The sequence below is a fragment of the Petaurus breviceps genome, unplaced genomic scaffold (genome assembly GCF_028583685.1).
Source record: "Petaurus breviceps papuanus isolate PSGF00001 unplaced genomic scaffold, PetGlider_PUasm1.0 186, whole genome shotgun sequence".
In the NCBI taxonomy this organism is placed as follows: domain Eukaryota; kingdom Metazoa; phylum Chordata; class Mammalia; order Diprotodontia; family Petauridae; genus Petaurus; species Petaurus breviceps.
In genome coordinates, this window is record NW_027185798.1 from 43870100 (window position 1) to 43894726 (window position 24627).

Consider the following 24627-nt stretch of genomic DNA (forward strand, 5'->3'; position numbering starts at 1 on the left):
AGTGACTTGCTTACGGTTGCACAGCTAGCAAGTATCTGAGGCTACATTTGAACTCAGGTTGATAAAGCTTCCTGACTTTAGACCTGGCACTTTATCCACTGTATCTCCTAGCTGACCTATACTTCTATTAATGTGTGGTCTAATATCACAATAACCTTTTGGGCAGGGACAGCCTACTCTTGACTCATACTCAGTTTTCAGTCAGCTATAACTATTCCTCTCACTCCCCTCTCAGGTTTGATTCACACAAAATACTATCTAACCATATCTTCCCCATTCTATACTCAATTAAGTTTTAAAAAACAAAAATGCAGGCCTTCCTTAATATTTATACTTTTAAAAATGCATTACTAGGAGATAATTTTATGAGACAGAAAACTACATTTAAGTAAGATGAATGAAATTATGGAAAGGTAAACCAAACTGACAATGAAAGAAATATTTAGAAGGGTTGTCCACCTTTGTGTGATAATAAAAACTTCTTTATTTCTATTTAGTAATTGTTTAAGCATATAGTCCAACTTGCCTACTTTGTACAATCTGCATCAGTGATGACTGAAAGTCTGTTTTGAAAGAGCATAATTTAGCTTTTCTGTATGGAAATTTCTGCTTGGAAGTTGTGGGACATTTAGCTATTGGAGTAGGGAAGAATCAAAGATAAGTAGACAAAGTGCCTCTCTGCTGGGGAAAAGCTCATGTTTTCCCCTGGGATTGCTAAGTAAGGCCTTTTCTATGCTGAATATTTCCCACACATGAAATCTCTGGCTCACTTTTCTAAATGCCCCCTTTCACTAAAGGGTTTAGGCAATAACATAAGGCATTTCCTCCTGTCCTCCAAATCATCCTCAACAACTGGCTTTACTGAAACACTCTGGAAGGTTTTACTGGCTACGATTTTAGAAGTAACCATAGCCTGACTTTATAATTCTTTTCTTTATGGGGTGGGGAAGATAGGGAGTTGGAAGTAATCTCTGATTAAGCCCAAATCACAAGACTAAAACATGTCAGGAAGATACAAGTCACAAGAGGAAATGAAAAGAAGAGGAATAAGCCATTTCCCTTTTTAAACTATTTTAGTTTCCAACTGAATAAATGAAACAAAACTCCCCACCAGCATGATCCACACTATGGTTTTTCTTTGATTTTGGGAGAACTGTATGTTCTTAGCTATCATTCTGCAAATTAAGCTTCTCTTTTCTTTCACAACAGACATTAGAAAAAACAGAACTGACAGGCAGATATCAGTTAAATGAAGGATTTGCTTACTCTCTTGGCACTTTGACTCTTGTATCTCCCTAGCGCCCCCCCCCGCCCATTCCCTACTGCAGCAGTTTGTGGTATGAATAGAGTGACAAAAGGTTGGGAGAAAATCGGCTGACACATATATCTTCTAACTGATTATTTTTAGGAAATAGCTGTCATATATGGTGTCCCCTGTTTTTCTGCATTCAGAAAATAAGTTTAATTTCTGAATAGGTCAAATCAACAAGCATTTACTATGTGTCAGTGCACTGTGCTAAGCTCTTGGGGATGCAAAGAAAGACAACCAGTTTTTGTTATCAAGTTGCTTATACCACATAAACAAAATTCTTCTGCTTTAAAGTATGGGTATTGAATGAGGCCTGTTTGGGGGTACAGTGGCAGCCTGTCTTCATCCAGAAACAAGTACATTACTTAAACTTAAGTAAAATCATATTAGAAAGTCCCTTACTTAGTAAGCACCTGATTTACAAGTGACTTGTATATCTAAAAATTATTTCCTCCTCTGACTCCTTTCCCCCAAAGTCCTTCCATTTTCCAAGGTTGCTGGTGCCTTCAAAGAGTCATGACTTGATTTCTTGGCACTTTGAAGTATCTTCACTCCCCACCAGTTCCCCCTAACCTCAAAGACCTTCACTCCCCAGGAAGCTTCCAGCTGACCTCCCCAAAAGCTCATTCTCATTCACCACAGTGGAAGTTCTTTTTACCAGGATACTCTAACCCTAAGAAGCCAGGCCAGTCTCATAGGGATGAAGGAAAGAAAAAATGTTCTTACCATTGCTAGTTGGAACTCAGAATGCCTTTTTCCTATAGACAATATTACAAATGGTGGTTAGGTTCTACAGTTCTGTTAGGTTTTTGGTTTGCTCTGAGAACTTAACCTTTATACAACTGTTTATATGGAAAAATATGAGTTCCAAACAACTAACTTACAAAGGAACTTCTAAGGTCTTCTTGCAACTCTACCAAATATTAAAACTGTTTTGTTGTAATGTAATTTGGCTATAATGACTACCCTGCTGGAAATCACATCCCTAGTCGGCAGGATCTGGCGAAATCAAGCTGAGACCCTGTGTCTACAGCAACATTTACAACTGGAAAACAGTGTTGAGTTTAGAGTTAAGAGGATGCTGGTTCAAATTCTGAAGCTGTTACTTACTACCTGTGTGGCCTTGGGCAAGTTACTTCAACCACTCCAAGCCGGAGATTTTCATCTGTAAATGAGGGGGCTGGACTAGATGAACTCTCAGGTCCCTTTCAGCTCAGATTTTAAGACCTTATGACTTCATTCCTTTCTCCCAAACCCCTTGATCTTTGTTTGATGTATTATTTTGTCTGCTAGTTCAGGTAAATTTGAGTAAAATTTCCAGGGCAGGATTTAGTTATCTGAGAAGGAAATGATACTTTCAATTTGATGGCAGAACAAATGACACCATGAAGAACCCAGCTATAGTTCAGATTAGCTTTACTTTCCCTCCCATGATAAAAATACCACATAATTGGACTTGAAAAACCATCACTGTACAGGGTTATTTCTTTGACAGGATTTTCTAAAATGAGATCAATATAACTGTGTTACTTTAGGCCACACTCTGGAAAATGGAAATAGGTCTGTTATACAGAAAACCTTCATTATAATGGGATTTTGTCAGTATCTTGTACAAGCTATTACAGACTACATCCACTCACTTTCTTTTCAATAAAAAGCTGCTGAAGGAACAAGTTCAATGAAAAAAATATACCATAAAGCATTTTCTGGAAGAAATCTTCATGGTACTAAATATAACCCCTTTCCAGTCATCCCATGCACATATAGTTCTACTATCAACACCATACTAGGTACAGGAGTCTTAAAAATTCAGGCTTCCTGTCTGGTGTTTTTAGAGGAAAATAAATTTCAGTTTTAGATTTTTAAAGAAAATATTATTTTAACATTTTGGATTCCATGTTCTTGTTTTTGGAAATGAGAATGGTGAATAGTTTAAGAACATGTCATTTAAGAACATGTCAGCCTCTATAGGGTAAAAATAGCTTTAGTTTATTTTGAAGACTTTTAGTCAAATCATCTTTCAAAGTATCACATAAAGACCAAACATCCAATTTAGTTAAATTGTATAAACACTACTAAACTTGTGCTTGTGCTTGACAGGGAACGAGAGCAGCAAAATGCACAAGAGACACAGACAGTCTCAAAAGGTGTTTTGTCTCCCGTGGTTTTTGTGATTCTGCAACAATTTTACATCTAGAGGGGCTCTGAATAGAATTTTTGATGTCAAGTGAGAAATAAGACAAATGTCTTCTACAAATATATAACTCACTGAAATAATGTTTTAAGGTTTAGAAAGCATTTTTCTTGCAACTCTGTGAGGAATGTAGCACACAGATGACCCTCTTAATTTTTACAAATCAGGAAAACAAGCTTCAAGGAAGTGAAGACTTACATGGCTGCTAAAGTGTCAGTCAGGTCTCCTGAATCCCAAAGATTCTGCCTCCTTTCCACCATTGACCTTTCCATGCCCTCCTTGTATTGGTGCTCAGACTAAGATGCTGAAAACTACTATTTTCTAAGCCTGAAGTCCGTATATTTTGATCAATACTGACTAATTATTAAGGGTCATAAGAGAATCGTCATTAAGTGTTCTGGCTTGGATGGAATCTTAGAGGTCATCCCAGCCCATGTTCTACTCAAAGTAAACATTCTTCTGGCAGTCTTTGTGATGGGAGGATTCTGCCACGAGCTCACTGTGAGACTCTGGGCAATGAGGATAATAACAGCTTTTGAGGCTTTACAAAGTGTTTTCATGACAGTGTACCTGTGAGATATGATCATAAAGTCCTGTTAGCTCCACTTTTCAGATGAGTAAACACTCAGGTGACTTACCTATAGTCACACAATGTCACAATATGGTCTCATCCAACAGACATCCAACTCTGTTTTTATCTTGCATATATTAAGATGATTCTTTGCAGGATCCAATAACGTGTCAGCACCTCGGGAAGGGGGCACTTAATGATGTCTTTGTAGCTTCAGCAGTGCACCCAGCACGTAGTAGGTACTTAGTAAATGCTTGCTGAGTAAATTAGTGTGATGGAGCTGGGCCTTGAGCTCAAACCTCTGACTCATGTCCTGTATTCTTTTTCCTGCATCCAATTCCTTTCCTATTAATATCTCTAAGACTCAGGTTTCTCATATGAAAAACTGGAGGGTTGGAATAGATGAACAGTAAGGTCCTCTCTTTTACTGCTAATATTCTGTGATTCTAGGTATAATTTATTTTTTAAAAAATCAATTTAAATAGTTTCATTCTTTCAGTATAAAAACCAACCCTTTAAATTATTTGTCATGGATAGATCACTCCTGTTACTTAGAGATGTAACAGTATTTTAATAAAAGGTACTTAAACAGATGATGCTTGCCTTTTTTATGATAGAAACTATACATAATTAAAATGGAATGGAGACATCAAGGATGCTGAAATCATCTCAAAGGCAAAACAGGATCTGTATACTTTTTTTACACTTTTGTGTTTATTAACAAAATATTTTAGCAAAATTTAATAGAAAAATATTTTTAAAAGACATTGTATATCTACTTATTCAGTAAGACAAACTCAAATGATTAGAATTAAGGAATATGAAGACTATCTAAAATAATTAATAATAATAAGGAAATCTAAAACATATATTATTAGTTGAAAATCTTTCTGCCTAAGATTCAAATGCCTGCTTCAGATGTAGTCATAAATTTTCTACTTCTCAAATACTTTCCAACCTTGAAACTAAGCAATTTTGTGAATTTTTTCTTCAAGCAAACATAACAGCCTTCATAAGGGGTCTGCTTGCCTGCCAATATGGAAGCCAAATCAACCATGTGGCATAGAGAGTCACTCTTCTAGGAACAAGCAGCAAACTGCAGCTGGAAGGATCAGCTGCTCCTGGAAAAGGAAAGGGGTTCAGGTTCTCTTCTAGGCAACACAAGGCCAGAGAAAAACATTCTACTGAAAAAGCTTTCTCCCTGTCCTCAGAATTTCCTGTTTTTTAAAAAGAGAAATCTATTGTAACATCTGTTTCATGGCCACAGACTGCACCCTTAACCCTAAGCCAGCTGTCTCACTCACACACACACACAATGTACATGTAATGTAGAATCTGTGTTTATGTGCTTTTAATAGGCCACAAAGAGGGCTGGAGATAAGAGTGTGGATGGGTGAACTCAAAACCAACACTACTGCAAGATAACGCTAAGTACAAGACCTTGTATTGAACAACAGTGTATTACGTTGCTTCCTGCAACTGTTGTGTTTTTTAAAAGTTATTTGTAATCAAAGTTTTATAAATCCAAAAACGTATGCTAGATGATCTCAATCCACTTTCAGGTTTAAGGTTGCATGAGCACATTCCTATCATTATACATCTACTTGGAAATTTGCTATATGAAGGAACTCTATAGTGAATCCTTCAGTAAGCATGTATATATGTACATGTATAATTTTTTTTTTTGGTCTGCACCTATGATTTCATCCATGAATGGAACAGCTGGGCATGGAAACTCCTCCTACCATTGCAGATCAGCAACTCATCTGTACTGTAAGAGTCTAACAGAGTTACCTAGGAGGTTGACTTGCCCAAGATCACACAGCTAGTATGTGTCACAGGCAGCACCAGAACTCAGGTTTCTTTCTTTCTTTTTTTTATTGGAGGAGCGCAAGAAAGATTTTATTTTTTTTTTCATTTTTCAAATGCTTTATTAACTTCTGATTTACATCATTAATTTCCATCAGATTTTGAGTTACAAACTTTCTCCCCGTTTTTCCCCTACCCACCACCCCAAAATAGCAGTCCCACAGGATATCCCCTCCTCCAATCTGTCTCCCATATCTTCTCCCATACTCCCTTCAACTTTTCCAGCAGGGCATGGTAGATCTCTATGCCCCAGTGCCTGTATATCTTCTTTCCCAATTACATGTGAGATAGTATTAATAATAATAATCTCATATATATATATATATGTAAATAAATATAATTTTAAACATTTGATTTTAAAAGTTTGAATTCCAGATTCATTCCCTTCCTCCCTGTCACCTACCCTTACTGGGAAGATAAGCAGTTCAGTATAGATTGTACTGTGTAGCTAATGCAAAACATTAACATAGTAGATATATTGTAAAACACTGACTATATTTCCCTCCCTTCTATCCCACCACCCACTTGTTCTATTCTCTGCTTTGATCCCGTCCCTTTCCAAAAGTGAGTGCTTCCAACTTCCCTCCCCAACAGCCTGCCCTCCCTTCCATCATTCCCAGTCTCATCCCCTTCCTCCCTACTCCCTTCAACTATTTTGATACTGAGAAAAATTTCATCAGTTACAATTATTGTTTTTCCAAGTAGGAATGTTAATAGTTCAACTTTGATAAATTCCTTATGATTTCTTTTCCCTCTTTACCTTCTCAAGCTTCTCTTGCTTCTTGTATCTGAACGTCAAATTTTCTATTCAACTCTGGTTTTTTCATTAAGAATGCTTGAAAGTCCTCTATTCCACTGAATGACCATATTTTCCCCTGAAACATGATACTCAGTTTTGCTGGGTAGGTGATTCTTGGTTTTAATCCCAGCTCCTCTGCCCTCCGGAATATCATATTCCAGGCCCTTCGATCCCTCAGTGTAGAAGCTGCCAGATCCTGGGTTATTCTGATTGTGTTTCCACAATATTCAAATTGTTTCTTCCTGGCTGCTTGTAATATTCTCTCCTTGATCTGGGAATTCTGGAACCTGGCTATAATATTCCTAGGAGTTTTCTTTTTGGGATCTTTTTCAGGAGGTGATCGGTGGATTCTTTCAACCTCTATTTTGCCTTCTGGTTCTAAAACATCAGGGCAATTTTCCTTGAGAATTTCTTGGAGGATGATTTCTAGGTTCTTTCTTTGATCATGGCTTTCAAGTAGTCCAATAATTTTAAAATTATCTCTCCGGGATCTATTTTCCAGGTCAGTGGTTTTTCCAATGAGATATTTCACATTGCCTTCTATTCTTTCATTTGTTTGGATCTGTTTAACATCATCTTGATTTCTCTTAAAGTCACTAGCTTCCCTTTGCTCCATTCTAAATCTTGGGGAATGATTCTCCTCATTGAGCTTTTGAGATTCTTTTTCCATCTGGCAAATTCGGCTTTTTAAGGCATTCCTCTCCTCATTGCCTTTTTGAGCCTCTTTTGCAATTGGAGTTAGTCTGTTTTTTAAGGTGTGATTTTCCTCAGTCAGGCTGTTGACTCTCATTTCATAATTTTCTTGCATTGTTCTCATTTCTCTTCCCAATTTTTCCTTCACTTCTCTTATTTGCTTCTTAAGGTCCTCTATGGCCTGTAACCAGCTTGTATTTTCCTTAGAAGCTTTTGGTGCAGGAGTTCTGACTTCACTGTCTTCCTTCTGTTCCATGCTTTGCTCCTTTTTGTCCCCAAAATAGGAGTCTAACGTTGGAATCTTCTGTCTGCTTTGTTTCCTTTGCCTGTTCATGTCGTCCCTCAGTCACTTGACCCCTGGGCTTTTTGCCACAGTAGGACTCTGCCACCAGAGAGGGGAGCTTTCTTCCCAAATGCTGGGGTTTTCTCAGCTGCTGGAGGTATTAGTTGGGTGCCCTCTCTAAGGCCTCCACACCCTCTGGCAAGCTGGTCATGCACCCCAGGGACCTCCACCCTAGACTGCAATCCAAATCCAAGCAGGTTAAAGCAAGAGCGATTACCCCTCAGACTGGTCACTTGGTCTCCCACACTCTGCAGGCCAGGAGCTGAAGCTGCAATGTGGTGCCGAAGCCAGTCTCAGCCAGAAGCAGACGCACTCCCAACTATTGGTCCCAAAGTCCACACTGCACTGATCTCTCACTTTGCCCTTTGCATCTATGTGTTGAAAAATCTGGAAACGGCCACAGCTGCTGGTGATCTGGAGTCCCTCTGGCCGGTGGTTGGTCAGGCACACTCTGGGGCTAAAACCTCTCACACAGACCTGGGCTCAGCTCCCAGAGTGCTGCGCTGGCCGCTTGCTGCCAGCCTGCCGGGCTGTCCTCAGTGGGAGGTTAGCTTCTCTGTGTCATTTTGTGGGTTCTGCAGCTACAAAGTTTGTTTGTTCAGAGTCCCTTTTTACATGGATTGGGGAAGGTGGAAGCCGGAACCCCCGTGAAGGTCCTCCTCCTACTCCACCATCTTGACTCCACCCCTCAGAACTCAGGTTTCTTGATTCCAAGGACGGTTCTTTATCCACTGTACCACAAAGATTCTTAAAAGAAAGCTCTCGCCATAAAATTCATTATTTTTAAAATAAATCCAGATTTGAATGTACCAGCTTTCCTTACAGATGACAGGAATGACAACTGCCCCTCCAGTAAAAGCCTGGGCATTCCAGTGAAATGTTTCTGACCCCACCAGCAGTTACCTAACTTCAAAAATTCTCTGATAACAAAGCAGGGACCTGTATTGCTTCATGGAGTAGGCATTTTGGGTAGAGCAGTGACCACCAGATCTATGCCTGAAGACCATGCTCATGAATATAAAGGAATGTCTCTCAGATTCTTCTGTTCCAATAGCTGTATTTGTAGAGTTCTTGAGTGAATGTTTCTGAAATCATTCTTCAAATTTCTTTTGAGGTATCCTGAAAAGAACACTGGGTTTGTGGCAGAAGACCTGGGTTCATATCCTGGCCACTTATTTCATGTGTGACCTTGGGTAAGGCATTTACTTTTTATATGTTTTAATCCCCTCATCTGTAAAATTGGGCTAATATTACTTGTTGAACCTGTAAAGTACTTTGCAAGCTATAAGGTGAAAGGTCAGCCATCATCATTATTCAGAAAGATATAGAAAAAGAATGAATCAAGAACTACTCCAAAGATAAATTTCTTGCTGTCAGATACAGAAGAGTATGTAGTCTCTTTGGCACTGTCTCAAAAATCTGAACTGAAGTTATTTTAGACTATAACTACATTAACACATGGTGTATTATTTTGATACAGATCTCTTGAACTTAATTTTTAACTCTTAAACATATTCACACTCATTTTAACATTTGTCTAAAACCTTAACTTTTTTCTAACACCACCATGTACCTATCCTCCTTTAGAAATTTTGCAATGGCCAGCCATTGATCAAAAGCAACTAAGTTTTGACTTAAAAAGGCAATGGTCATATAACTATTAATTCATTAGAGTACAGGTATTCACTGCTTATGTTAATTAACATCATTTCAGAGGTTGTAATACTTTCCTGCGTGCTGCTGGAGAAGCAGTTCAAAGGGATTCCTCTTAAATGAATTGCTAACTGGTATACAGACCACTTTATATACTCCAAAAGAGGTTCTGCATCACAATTAAGGAGTGCAGAAAACAACACACAACTAAAGCAGGTAAAAAGAAACTACTCGATGTGATTTTTGTAAAGTGTCAAGTCCACTTGCTTCTTTTGACCTCAAAAGATTGCTTTCTCTGAAATTTCTTCATCTATCTCTCAAGCATGTGTCACAGACTGTGGTAGAAAATAATTTATTGGATTCAACAGGATTTAATACAACAAGTTAAGGCATCTCTTTTTTGAGTTCCCTCCTGTTCTACTTCTCTAACGGTGAGATTTCTTGTGGTGGGTGGTCCTGTAGTGGGAGATGTTACACTTAAATGAATAGGACCTAAAAAAATATGAACTCTTGCGAAATGGAATAATACTTCTTTATAAGAGAAATTCCAGACAGTTCAGTTATGGATAGAAAACCCATGGCCAATGGAACAGTTAAGACTTTAACACTGAGAAAACTTGAACACTATGGAATTTTCTAGTTTTGTGCAAATAAAGCTGCCAAAGCAGTGATAACTGCAACAGAAAAGTAAGGACATTTTTGTTATATTTCGAAGAGAAAAAGAACATAGTTGTAGGGGTTAGGGAAGGAGGGTGGATGAGATCTGGCACTGCCCAGGAAGCTGGAGAAATGAATGAAGCCATTTTACAAATGGAACTTTGTAGCGAGGGTTCTGCTTGCACGCTGTGGTAACTTCATAGACTGCCTCTGGTAAATTCAAGCTTCCCAATGTGGCTCATTATTCATCTAGAATCAACAGAACAGTCTGGTCTCTAACACTGGTTTTGTTCAGAGTTGGAAGACAAACTGGGGAATAGATTCCACACTCGGAAAAATCAGGTCGAAAGTAAGGAGGAAAAAATAAATCCCAAGGTCTCCTCCTGAAAGAAAATGTAGTTGTAGATATGCAGGATGAAGAAGGATTTTTGGCAAGCAATCTTCATGAATTAAAGAGAATGTCAAGCAAGAAAAAAAATAATAAAGAGCAACAAAGATTTGGAGAAGTTCAACAAATACACTGGTAGAAATGGACTGAGGAATGAATATGGCAAAAAATTAAGTCAGATCTCATTTCAGCTCAAAGACTCTGGTATGGCAGTTGTCTTTCTGCTGGGACTGAAACTTTGAATCCAGTTGTTCGTTGTTTTATCTAATAATAGTGTTTCAAGATGTGCCTCTTCTGGTAAAGCTATTCATTTTGCCTCTAGTGAATACAGTTTAAGCCTGGGAAGATAAAGCTATCACCTGCAGGCAGCATGCACAGCCTAAAGACACCACTTGTGTGCGCTACTGAATGAGATCTTGGAGCAAAATGTTCCCTTAATTATAGCTATTGCTTCTCTAGTTGTTTTTTCAACTTGCTGGACGTTGCCTACGGTAAATAAAACGGGATCCATGTACTACACCCCCTATCCCCACTCCAAATCTTTTGGAAAAACATTTGTGGTAAGCAACTGAACTTATTAATCTAATGACAGAACCAGAAGATAAGGAATGGAACAACCCAGAACAGGCTGTAAAACTTAACACTTCGTAAAGCCTTGAAGTGTTACGGCAGCCATCGAAAGTAGACAGATACACTCTTATTTGTCATGGCTTTTTAGGTTCAGTTATATACTTGTGAAGTGATGCAAAACAAGAGATTCTGTGGGGAGAGTTTTCATAGAAGCAAACTCATCCTTTATACTGCCTAAATGAAAGTGGCCACAACTTCAGGAGACTGCCATGGAAAAGTTCATTTGCAATTTAGTTGTTTGAAATAAGATTTCAGTTTTGCAACAGAAATAATGTTATAAATAGTGGTTAGGTTGCTAGGCTAGGCTGCATAAACCTACTTAACATGTAATATACTTGAGCTTAACCCACTTTCTATAACGATGTGTTTTATGGAGAAATAGGTAAACAAGTCCCAGTTTAGGCCTGGGTTGGGGGAAGAGAGGTGGTAGAGAAGGAGCAGGAACCTCTGCTCTAGTGCTCAGAACCCCCCCCCCCCAGGTTCCAAGCCACCAGTGCTGGCTCCTGGAACTGAACAGCACCTCCAGCTGAGGATGAATTTGAGAGACAAAATCTTAGCCCCCTCCATCCCTTTTTCCTCTAACTCACTGCTGATCCCGCCACTAACCATGTTGCCCTGGAAGAAAAACAGTGACAGTGGAGATGGATTGAATGGGAGGGTGGCAGAGAAAGGAGTGGGATGGAATCAGGTGGCAGTGGGATGGAGGTAGTTTAGTGCATCCTGGGTGAGCTGGCCCAGAGGGAAGCAGAACATGGTAGGTGTGTCCTAAGTTGCCTTTCTAAATAAAGCTTTGGCCAGGTATCAGTGAATCAGAAACACTGATTAAGTGCTCACTGGGTACAAAGTGCTTTGTGAGGCACCTTGTGTGGAGGGAGAGCAGAAGGATAGGATAGAAAGAGAATAGTGGGTTGCATGCTTGCCTTTGGGCCACGTGGACTGGAAGGGTCCTACAGCCTAAAAGAGTTCATTTTACAAAAGAAGCCCAGCCCACAAAGGGGGGAGGGCTTGCCTGGGAGTGTCTAGGGCATGGTGGGACATGGAAGCAGAGCACAGAACTGGAAACCAGTTCTCCAGGCTCAGTGCCCTTCCCAATAGATGCAATCCAGGCTGTAGTCGATAATGACTGTCTAGGGAGGGTCAGTGCATGTAACTGGGGCAGCTGGTGATGCAGTGGAGGGAGTCGGGCCTGGAGTCAGGAATGCCAGAGTTCAAATCAGGTCTTAGACTCTGGGCAAGTCATTTAATTCTGTTTGCCTCAGTTTCCTCATCTGTAAAATGAAGGGAATAAAAGCACCTCCTTCCCAGGGTTGTTGTGAAGATCAGATGAGATAAAAATTGTAAAGCACTTAGCGTGCTGGGTGGTACCTAGTAAGCGCTATATAAATGTTAGCTATTATATATTATTAAAAATAATGGCATGGATCAAATGAAAACTCATTAATATAATTCAAAGTGAAGTCATGGGAAACACAACTGAAGGTAGATGGAGGCAGAGAAAGAAGAGAAACAGGACAGTTTTCTAAAATTGATGAATTACTCTAACAAAAGTGCCACCAATGAAGACATTGCTGCATGAACTGGTACAGAAATGAAATTAAGATGGATTTCTATAAAAACACAATTATACAAAAAAAAGTGAAAATAAAGAGGGAGCAATATTTTGCAATAATTAGCAACACTGAAAGGCATCTATCTAATTGCATTGAAATTACTCCCAGAATCACTATTAAGCTTTTAGACTTGCAATAATAACTGCCTATAGGCATTTCCACCCAGTCTCAAAAGCCACAAATTAACAACTCACTCCAAATATATCAAAATATAGAAGTATCAAGGTGGATTTTACTTTTATCAGGCTTGTAATTTTAAAGTAATCCAGGAAAGGATTATCTAACCATGGCTAAGCTTCAGCCCTTAACCCTGAAGTATCTAGTATTGGGGAGGAGGCTGAAGAGGAAGGTTCGGGAAAAGAAACACTACTGCTTTGGGAGTGGTCTCATATGGAATGGCCAGTGTTCTCTACTCAGGCGAGAGGGAAAGATTTCCATTGCTATAAAGTATCTTTGAAAGGACAGTGAGAGGTGAATGTATGTGAAAGACTGATAGAAACGCACTTTCACTTAATGAGAATGATTTTGGCTATATGAAAATTAATTACAGTATTGTGACGGCCTGATTTTCATATAGCTTTTAATAATCACTTAAAAGTCTAAGTCATTATAGATTTCACACAATTCAGAACTGGAAGGGAATCTAAGATTCTGAGTCAGAGGACCCGGGTTCAAATGCTAGCTCTGCCACATATACAAATGTAACTGTGTGCAAATAATGTGGCCTCACCTCCAGTTTTCTCTTCCTGGCCTAAGTCTGTGACACTCTGTACTGGAGATGAAAGCCAAAGGAGTGGATTCTAGAATCCAAACTCAGCAGGACCGTGGACTATAAAGCTAACTCTTTCTCCTAAGTGCTGAAGTGAACTAACTTACTTAAAAAAAAAATTGTACCAATAGGCGGCTGGTGGCACAATGGATAAAGCACTGGGGCTGGAACTAGGAAGACCTGGCACTTACCAGTTGTGTGTCCTTAGGCAATTCACTTAACCTCGGTATGACTCAGTTTCCTCAAGTGTAAAATGGGTGTAAATTGTAAAAAACAGCACCTGCCTCCCAGTGTTGTTGTGAGAATCAAATGAGATAAAATATTTATAAAGTGCATAGTGCACTGTCCAGCACATAGTAGGTGCTAAATAATGCTTATTCCCTCCTCCCCTTCCCCTGTAAAGGACACTGGTAGGGCTAGGCATAACACAAATTAGAAAGTTTGTTTTTAGCATCTTTATCTTATTTTCCTTTTTAACTTTTCCTTGATTTATTGCTTTTCCCTGTACCCACTTGCCCTTCAGTAATCATCTCATTCACTTAGCCCTTCTACTTAGTATTATTGAAACATGGGCTCAAAAAATATCCAAACAACACTCACTGACAGGACATCAATGACTAATAACAGAATGAAGTATTGTCTCCTTCCAGGTGCAGAGGGCTTTTTAGTGGGGATCAAAGTTTTAAATAAAGGAATAAAGCTCTAGGATAAACTTTCAGAAATTAGGCGTCAAATAGGTTAAGAAAGAGGTGGGGGTTCTTGCAGTCACATCCCAGAGATGGCCATGTGTCCCACTTCCCCATCACCAACTTCACTGGGGGCTCTGTAGCACATAGATATTTGGGTTAAGTAGATCACTATCACTGGACCAGCAGGGAAGAAAGAACCATGCCCTTCCCTTCAGTGCTCAAATCATACCTTTAAAGCTTCAATGACGAGATCCCTTGCTTCTAGCTCGCCTTCTAGAATGCTGAAGAGGGTCAGGAGTTCCGGCTTGCTGAGTTTTTCCAGATTCATCCTGAATTCCTAAAATAAAAACAACTATTAGGGCAATCAACAGCATGGTTGAAAAAAAAAACCCTAAAAGAACAACAATGATGTCATAAAATGCTTTAAGGGGGAAATAGTACATTTAGTTTGGAAATAGCAATGAATGGTTTCTGGTTTTAATCAAAGACTATAAGGTAATAGAGGAAAAAATGTACTTTCTTCAAGAATCCAAAACTGCTTACAGTGACAATTAAAAATTTTTTTTCCTCCCTAAAATATATACAGATACACATCTTTGAGGATCTGGGTAGACACTAAAATCTCTTTTTAGAGGTGATGTTTTTAAAGTTCTGTTTTAATGGCCTATTAATTTTAAGCAGTATCTGGATATGATGAAACTCTAGTGATGGTAATTGGGTAGTAGATGTTAAATGGAGCCAAATACCCTAACAAAAACACAAAGGGCAAATACTTCTTTTCAAACAATCAATCAAAAAGCATTTTAAAACTTCTTACTATGTGCCACACATTGTACTAAATGCTAGACAAACAAAAAAACCCAACACAAAACAAAACAAAAATATCCCTGTCCTTAAGAAGTCTGCATTTTAATGAAGATAAAATGTACATACATAGATACACGAAAGATACATACAAGGTAGAGAGAAGACAAACCTTAGAGAGAAAGGGAAAGCCTCCTGCAGAAGGCAGTGCTTGAGCTTAATCTTGAAGAAAGCCAGGATTCTAAGAGGTAGAGGTGAGGAAGGAGAGCATTCCAAGTACAGGGTACAGCAAATACAAATACAGATGGGAGGTGGAGTGGCCATGTGCAAGCAACAGCAGGTAGGTCTGTAAGGCTAGATCACACAGTGCCGTGAGGGCAGTAGAATATAAGAATATAAGAAGAATATAAGAAAGGAAGGAAAAGTTCAGGTTGTGAAGAATTTTAAATGCCAAACAAAGGGCTTTACATTTAGTCCCAGGAGTAAAGGGAGCCACAGAAGTATATTGAGGAGGGAAGTCAGACCTAAACTGTGGCAAAATCATTTTGGCAGCAGTTTGGAGTTGGAAGAGACTTAGGAAAGAAGATCAATTATGAGGCTACTACAATAAATCCAGATAAGAGGCAATGAGGACCTGAATTGGGGTGGGGTCTGTGTGAATAAAGAGAAAAGAATGAAGATGTTAAGGAAGAAATGACAAGATCTGCTAAATGACTGGCTATATGGGGGGAGTGAGGAGTTGAGATGATTCTGAGGTGGTGAGACCCGGTGACTAGGAGGACAGGTTTGGGAGGAAGATGATGAGCTCAGTTTTGTTCATTCAGAGTCTGAGATGCCTCTGGGACATGCCCAATTTTGAAAGGTCCAATAAGTGATCAATAAGACATCATACAATAAGTGATTCAGGACTGGAGCTGAGGGAAGAGACTAGTGCTGGATAGGCATATCTAGGAATCATCTGCACAGAAACTGAGCCACCAGGAGCTGATGAGATTGTTAAGTAAGAGACTATAAAGAGAAATGAGAAGAGGACTCAGGATAGAGCCTTGGGGACACCCAAAGGTAGTGGGCATGATACAGATGGATATCCAGCAAAGGAGACTAAGAAAGAATATTCAGACAGGTTGGAGGATGATGAAGAGCGGGCATCAGAATAGAAACTTAGAGTAAAGAGTATCCAGGAGAAGGTCAATGAATTCAGAGAGGTCAAGAGGGGAGGTCAAGAGGGATAAGGATTGAGAAAGGGCCTTTAGATTTGGCAATTAAGAGACGGTTACTTTGGAGAGAGCAGTTTCAGTTGAATGCGGTGATCAGGACTCAGATGATAAAGGGTTTAGAACAGGAAATGAAGGCACTGAGTATAGAAAGATTTTTCAGGGAGGTTAGCTCAGAAGTGCAGGAGAGATGAAGGACAATTGCTAGGAGGGATGGTAGGTTCAAGTGAGGGTTTTTAAGAATGGGGCATATTTGTAGGTCGCTGGGAAAAAAAAAAAACTCAGGAAGTGGGGAGAGACCGATTATTAAAGAGTGGGGATGGTAAAGGAGTCAACCTGCTGGAGAAAATGGGAAGGATATGATCAAAGATGCATGTAGGAGTGGCCTTGGCAAGAAGGGCCACCTCTTTTATCCACTTTTTCAAACTGTCTACTTGGGGCAGCTGCCAAATATTCTATTATAAAATTGGACATAGCAACAAAGACTTAATCATAGGCATAAATAAATACATGATGCTTATGCTTTCAAGTGACTTTCTATGACCAATCCCATTTATTTGACTTATTAACCTTTTGAAATGTGCTGAGTGGCATCTTGTATAGCATACATTTGATACTTTCTACAGACTCATTTCCCACAAACTACACACAGACTGCAATACACTCCGTGAAGGGCTTTCTTTAGGTCAGATAATTTACTTGAGGAGGTAGAAGTGTAAACTCTGTCTTTTTCCCTTTGCTCTCCTTTTTCAATTCTTAATTGGCTCTCCCATAATAATTTGCTTTAAACTGCAATACAATATTACTTGTTCACATATGCTTCAGTAATCCACACACAACTGCATTCTGATGTGCCTTTAAGAGGTTCACAAAAGATTCATGGACTCCTTAATATGACTTTTGACATTAGATTGAGGAGAAAATGAACAAATAAAGTATCAATTCTCTGTAGAATTTGTAAGAAATGAAGAATCTTATGCTACGAGACTATACTAGATAATATAGTGCATCAGGAGAAGTTTTACCACAGGAACAGACTCCCAACAAATTGGGAGCAATGGAATTGGAAATCAAAAGGTCTGGCCCAAGTACTCGCTTGGCTGCAATTAGACATGTGGTCTTAGACAAGTCACTAAAGCCTCTCTGAGTTTCTTATCTATAAACTTGGGGTTTTAAAAATGATTTCCCTGGGGCAGCTAGGTGGCACAGTGAATAGACCACCAGCCCCTGGAGTCAGGAGGACCTGAGTTCAAATCCGATCTCAGACACTTAACACTTACTAGCCATGTGACCTTTGGCAAGTCACTTAACCCCAATTGCTCTGCCCTCCCCCCTCCAAAAACAAAGCAAAAAAACCCCAAAACCAAAATAAAAAGCATTTCCCCTTAATAGATGATGACCCTGATATTCAGATGGGTGGTCCACAGCCACACAGCTAGTATGTGGCAGAACTGGGGTGGGGGCCATTATGGTGACTCCTAAGGAAATCATAATAAGACTGGGGAAGATGAGCTCTATGAACCTAGGAATGAGCTTCCAATGATTTTTGTGTGGATAAAAATCACATATGGAAAGGACTGGAAGCAATCTACATTGAACATAGTAAAACACTGAACCAGTCCTGGAGCCATCACTATCTAACTTTTATATATATATGGATATGTCTTATTTTACCAACAATATCATAAAGTCTAAGAGGGAAGAGGCTGGGTCTCATACTTAAGAATGGATTTATGGAACAATCACTACATGCCCATCAATTGGCTATATAAGTACTAAGATAGCAGGAACATATCTGGTAATGAAAGATTTCTACATGAACTGACCATTATCAAATGAGACTGGACTTAGGAGAAAAATCTATGTTTAAACCTGTGAGTATGGACAAGTAACTCAGACTCTCTGAGTTTAATTTCTTAATCTGTAAAATGAAGATAATAATACCCATTACAGTACTTAGTTCCGAGGGTTGAGAGGAATGTGCATTATAAAAGGTAAAGCAGTATGTAATGTAAGTTACTATTCTATCTTCTACAAATACCTTTAACTGGAAGGTGGCAGTCAATGGACTGGAAGTTGGGGAATCTGGATACTGGTCTAGGCTCTGTGACTACCCTGGGCATGTCAACCAACCCCTTAGGACCTCATTTTCCTTATCTTTAAAATTAGTGGGGTAATGATGAACTCTTAAGATCTCTTCCAGCTCTAAAAGCTATCATTCAGTTACATATGAATGAAACATTATTTGCCAGAGTCCAGAATTTATAAAGAAGTAACTCCCATCATAAAATATCAAACCTAGGGGGCAGAGTCAAGATGGCAGCATAGAAGCAGGAAAACTCTGTGAGCTTCCCCCATAATCACCTCAAATACCTACAAAATATGACTCTAAACAAATTTTAGAGCTGCAGAACCCACAAAGTGACAGAGAGAAACAAAACTCCCTCTGAAGGCAGCCCAGTAGGCCGGCACTGGAAGCTGAGCCCAGCCCCGCATGAGCCTGCAGTTTTAGGGCAGGGTGGCCCCAACCAGCCTCTGCTCAGACTTCAGGAGAGTAGATGACCAGCAGCTGTGGTGGTTTCCAGAATTATTAACCCATAAATGCCTAAGAAAAAGTGAGAGGTCAGTATAGGACTCTGTTGGAACTGGGGGGGGGGGGGAAGGAGGAGTGGGTCCAGCCTCTGCCCCTGGAGCTAGAAGTGGTAGAGGTGCAGCCGCCTACATGTGTCTGCTTCAGAGCTCCCAGCCTGCAGATCGTAGGGTGGCCAAGGGAACTTTCAGAGGGCAATCGCTCTTGCTTTAACCTGCTTGGATCTGGATCTGGACTTGGGTGGAGGTCCTGGGGTGTGTGACCAGTGAGCCAGAGTTTTTGGGGACTGCAGAGACAGTGCCCTCCTAATAGCTCTGGCAGCTACAAAAACTCCAGCGATTTGGGACAAAGCCCTCCCCTCTGGAAGCAGAGTTCTACTGTGACAAAGAGCTCAAAAGTCAAGTAATTGAGTGGCAACATGAGCAAGCAAAGGAAGTAAATCAAGCACAGCAATCCAACTTTAGATTCCTTTTTTGGGGACAAAAAGGATCAATACATGGAACGGGAGGAAGACGATGACGTCAGAACTCCTGCACCAAAAGCTTCCAAGAAAAATATGAGCTACTTACAAGCCATGGAGGAACTCACAAAGGATTTTGAAAATCAAGTAAGAGAAGTGGAGGAAAAATTGGGAAGAGAAATGAGAATGATGCAAGAAAATCATGAAAAGAAAGTCAACAACCTGACTGAAGAAAATAACACCTTATAAAGTAGATTAACTCAAATGGCAAAAGAGGCCCAAAAAGCCAATGAGGAGAAGAATGCCTTAAAAAGCCAAATTTGCCTGATGCAAAAAGAATTTTACAAGCTCAATGAAGAGAATAATTCCTTCAGAATTAGACTGCAGCAAATAGAAGCTAATGACTTTATAAGAAATCAAGATACTTAAACAGATCCAAATAAATGAAAAAATAGAAGGCAATGTGAAATATCTCATTGGAAAAACCACTGATCTGGAAAATAGATCCAAGAGAGATAATTTAAAAATTATTGGACTACCTGAAAGCCATGACCAAAAAAAGAACCTAGAAATCATCCTCCAAGAAATTCTCAAGGAAAATTGCCCTGATGTTTTAGAACCAGAAGGCAAAATAGAGGTTGAAAGAATCCACCGATCACCTCCTGAAAAAGATCCCAAAAAGAAAACTCCTAGGAATATTATAGCCAGGTTCCAGAATTCCCAGATCAAGGAGAGAATATTATAAGCAGCCAGGAACAAACAATTTGAATATTGTGGAAACACAATCAGGATAACTCAGGATCTGGCAGCTTCTACACTGAGGGATCGAAGGGCTTGGAATGATATTGTGGAGGTCAAAGGAGCTAGGATTAAAACTAAAAATCACCTACCCAGCAAAACTGAGTATAATGTTTCAAGGGAAAATATGGTCATTCAATGAAGTAGAGGACTTTCAAGCATTCTTGATGAAAAAAAAAAACCAGAGTTGAAAAGAAAATTTGACATTCAAATGCAAGAAAAGCATGAGAAGGTAAACAGGAAAAAGAAATCATAAGGAACTTATCAAAGTTGAAATATTTACATGCCTACATGGAAAAACAATAATTGTAACTTATGAAACTTCTCAGTATGAGGATAGTTGAAGGGAAAATAAATGTGTGCATATATATATGCATGTATACATACATATATATGTCTATATAGGAGGGTATATGTGCATCTGAATATATATATATATATGTGTGTGTGTGTGAGTGTGTGAGAGGGTACAGGATCAATTCAATAGGAAGGGATGATATTTAAAAGGTGAAATTGAGAGATGAGAGAGGAATATGAGAGGAGATGGGAAGAGACAGAATGGGGTAAATTATCTCACATAGAAGAGGCAAGGGATAACTGTTACAATGGAGGGGAAGAACAGGAAGGCAAAAGGGAATGGGTCAACCTTACTCCCATTGAATTTGGCTTAGGGAGGGAATGACATACACACTAAATTGGGTATCTTGCCCTACTGGAGAGTAGGGGGAAAGGGTATGAGAGGGAGGATAATGGAGGGGAGGGCAGGTTAGGGGGGAGGGTAGTTAGAAGTACACACTTTTGAAAAGGGACAAGGTTAAAGTAGAGAACAGAACAAGTGCGGGGTGGGATAGGATGGAGGGAAATATAGTCAGTATTTCACAGTACATCCATGTTTTGCATAACTACACATGCACAAACTATATTGAATTGCTTATCTTCCCAGAAAGGGTGGGTGATGAGGGAGGAAGGGAAAGAATCTGGAATTCAAAGTTGTAAAATCAAATGCTTAAAAAAATTATTATTTTTTTTTTATATGCAACTGGGAAATATACAGGCACTGGGGTATGGAGATCCATCTTGCCCTACTAGAAAGTTGGAGGAGGGATGGGGGAGGATATAGGAGACAGCAGATTGGGGGAGGGGGTATATAGTGGGATCCCTGTTTTGGGGTGGTGGGTAGGGGAAAGATGGGGAGAAAATTTGTAACTCAAAATTTTGTGGAAATGAATGATGTAAAATAAAAATAAACAAAATATTATTTTAAAAATATCAAAGCTATTTCATTTTTACTTTTATGAAAGGAAGAAGTACATTTGTTACAATCTCCAGGGTCACTGAGTCATAAACCAGTGCTTCCTTAAGCCAGAAAGAATAATAATCTTTGTAGAAGGACAAGGGCAGCAATAATCTTACTTCTTGTTATCTGTGTACCATGGAGAACCCTTATGAACACAAGTTTCAACATCTGGAACACTCTGCTATAACTTAGAGTGAAATAATTTGGTCTTAGTATGTGTAAGAAGAAAATAATAGAAATATAACATAGGAAGAATTACAAAAATTCTGTGTTGTAAAGAGATTCCCTCTTGATTTACAAGATTCCCTCTATAACACAGTTGCCAAGTGGTCCCTCAGTCTTTGCTGGAAGCCCTCCAATGAGGAGGTACATACTACCTCTCTGCCTTCTCTATTCCACCACTAAATGGTTCTAACTGGTTAAGAAACAGACTTCTTAAAGGAATACAGTGTAAACTCAAGAATCATCAGGCTTGTATTGCATTTTTTCTAGTTCCTCTCCCTTTATACAAAATGAAACTAAGAATTTAATTTCAAAAGTATGGGTTTTATAACTTTACAGAACACTATATATTTGACTCTAATATGAACCTATTATAGCTCTACATTAAAATTTATGTCCTGTTTAACTATAAATGAAAAAATAGTAAAGATATAAAATGGAATTTTCAGGACAGCAATGATATTCTTGGCTTGGTGCTAGACCTAATAACTGGCAAAGCCTTATGGCTTAAAACAAAACAAAAGCTCCTAAAGGGGAAATGTAAGCTCATGTGGTTTTGGTTCAAATTCAAGGGAAAATGAGTTATTTTTTAAAAGGCTTTCAGCATGGTTATAGGAATGTTCAACACTTCAAATAATTTGACTGTCCACAAAACTATACCAAACAAAATTTGGAAATCTGATAAATGTCAGATTTCATTCTTTCTAATTCCATTTGGAAAATCAGTCTTAATACTGACAAGAAATAAGAAATCAACCAGACCTCTAAGCAGAAATAGAATGTTAAATATGATACTTTCATGCCAGTTATCATCCTATTTCTCTTCTACCCTTTGTGACTTAACCTCCATGAAAAAGCCATCTACATCAAGTTTTTCTATGTAATTCCAGTGCTTTCTCTCTGTTAATTATTTTCTGTTCATCATATATATATATATGTATATATACATGCACGCACACACACACACACACACACACACACACATATATATATGTTTGTTTGTTATCACCTCTATTAGATTATAAGTTCTTTGAGGGCAGGGACTGTCTTTTGGGGGATTTTTGTATCCCCAGCATACAGAGCCTAGTGAACAGTGGGTGCTTAATAAATATTTAATGACTGATTGAAAGATTATTTTCCTTTTTACAAGTATAGTCAGGTAGGAATTGTTTTTAAAACCATTCTGACTTTAAGATAACCACTGCCATTAAAAAATACTTTAAAATCTAAATAAAAATGAACCAGGACAGATGTTGTACCTTGAATTAGACAAATATAATTTTGTTTGAATGACCATGACTCTGTGTGATGTGCCCAGGAAGCAAAATACCATAGCTACAAGGGAACCTTGAGCCTGCCAAATTAGTGTATGGAAAATTCTTATGAAAAAAAAATAACCCAAAAAATATCCCCTCAAAAAAACCCACTCTCAACTTCTCAGTTTTGAATGATGCTGATGAGTCACCAACCACCCCCAGTTATTTATTTATAAATGTGAAGTGCCAAATTCTATACTTGTTTTTTTGTTTTCATAACAAAGTATATGAAAACAAAATTGTGTCTTAAATTAAAAAAAAGTATTTAATCCTAATAGCCTACAAACTGGAATTTTAATTTCAGGTATGTACTTAAAAATCAACCTAAAGTAATATACATTTGAAAGTATATATCTAATAATCTAAAAGGAATGTCAAGAAGAAAAAGAAAACATAGTTGCCATCAGGATGTGTTTGACTTAGCTAAGAATCAGTCACTTCTCTTAGTTGGTCATAGTTTTATGTAAGAATATGTATTCTCCTAGCAGGGAGGGGCTAGTCTTTCTCTTCGTATCCCCAATGTCTGGCACGTGGTTAAGACAGTGAGGGACAAAAAAGGGAAGAGGATATCCCAGTCTGCTCTTCATAGAGTAGTTAAAGACTTCAGAAATTACACTGGTAGGATTCTACATCTGGAGATGCTCCAACAGGTGACTCGAGGGGGTTGGAAGGTTCTCCAAATTAGAATGTAAGGAGAAAAGCTCAAGTTGTCTAAAAAGAACAAAATGTTTGAACAAGCAGAAAAGGTAGCTCGCTGACAAATTCAGATTGTAAAGACTAGTAGAAGAGATATAAGAGGACAGGTAATTGAAGATGAAAACAAGAGTGCCATGGTCCGGTAAGAAAGGCTAAAATTTTGTGTGAGGAAATCCTGATATGAGAAGTGCCTCCACTGACAAGGACTACAAACCATCTACATCTTATCCCATAAGTCCTAAGGAGTTGCCTGAGAGACACGGCATCTAAGTGACTTGGCCAGGGACAGAAGGCCAGTAAGCTTCAAAGGTAGGATTTGAACGCGGCCTCAAGGAATAGAAGGAGAATAGTACAAGGCTTCAAGAGAAGGTGGTGATGTAATGAAAGAAAATGACAAGGCCATGTTGCCATTTTTCTAGCCACAGATACATGAATGACTGAGAATTAGAAGTTTTAGGTCATATAATATCGAAAATGTTCCAGGAAGTGGGGGATAAAGAAGGACACAACAAGTAGAATGTGAAAATGAAATGAAAAAGATAAGAGCCCTTCTCTCTGGCTAAGGATGAGCTGTAGCTGCCATAGTCTGCCTTTTTAGTGTTCATCAAGGACTAGGAGAGGTCTGTTTTCCATGACATCTTTGTTTTGAATATCTGGTAGAAACTGAGGTAATATCTCCCTTCTTGTGGGGTGGAGGAGATGGCAGTAACAGACTAAAGAGAGGCTAAGATGGCTGACTCAGGAGCTCCTACACTCTTGTTCCAACAACCTAAAAAAGACATCAGATATAATGATGAGGAAATTCAATGAGCAACTTCAGCGAGTGACTTACTGCACCCCAGAACCACCCCAAAAGCTAGAGGGAAACCCACAAGCAATAAGAAACAAGACTCCACTCAGGCAAACAAGCTGGAAGCCTTCCAGTGGGAGGACTGTAGCCTGCTGTTATCCAGAGGCAAAAAGAGTGCAAGCCTCCACTCTGGGATGACAGAGTGAAAGGATTATTTCTTTCTTGTATTAATAACCAATTATTGAATTAGGACTAAGGTTTTCCTC

General features: G+C 39.0%; 1 protein-coding gene across 4 annotated transcripts in view; it reads right to left on the reverse strand.

The window, feature by feature from the left end:
• CTTNBP2NL (CTTNBP2 N-terminal like) overlaps positions 1 to 24627 on the reverse strand; it is a 79328-nt gene that overhangs the window by 34016 nt on the left and 20685 nt on the right. For all 4 annotated transcript variants that reach the window (XM_069090366.1, XM_069090364.1, XM_069090367.1 and 1 more), the window contains one exon: positions 14404 to 14511. In XM_069090366.1, the coding sequence (XP_068946467.1) occupies positions 14404 to 14502 (99 nt within the window). In that variant the 5' untranslated portion in view covers positions 14503 to 14511. The remainder of the gene's footprint in view (positions 1 to 14403; positions 14512 to 24627) is intronic.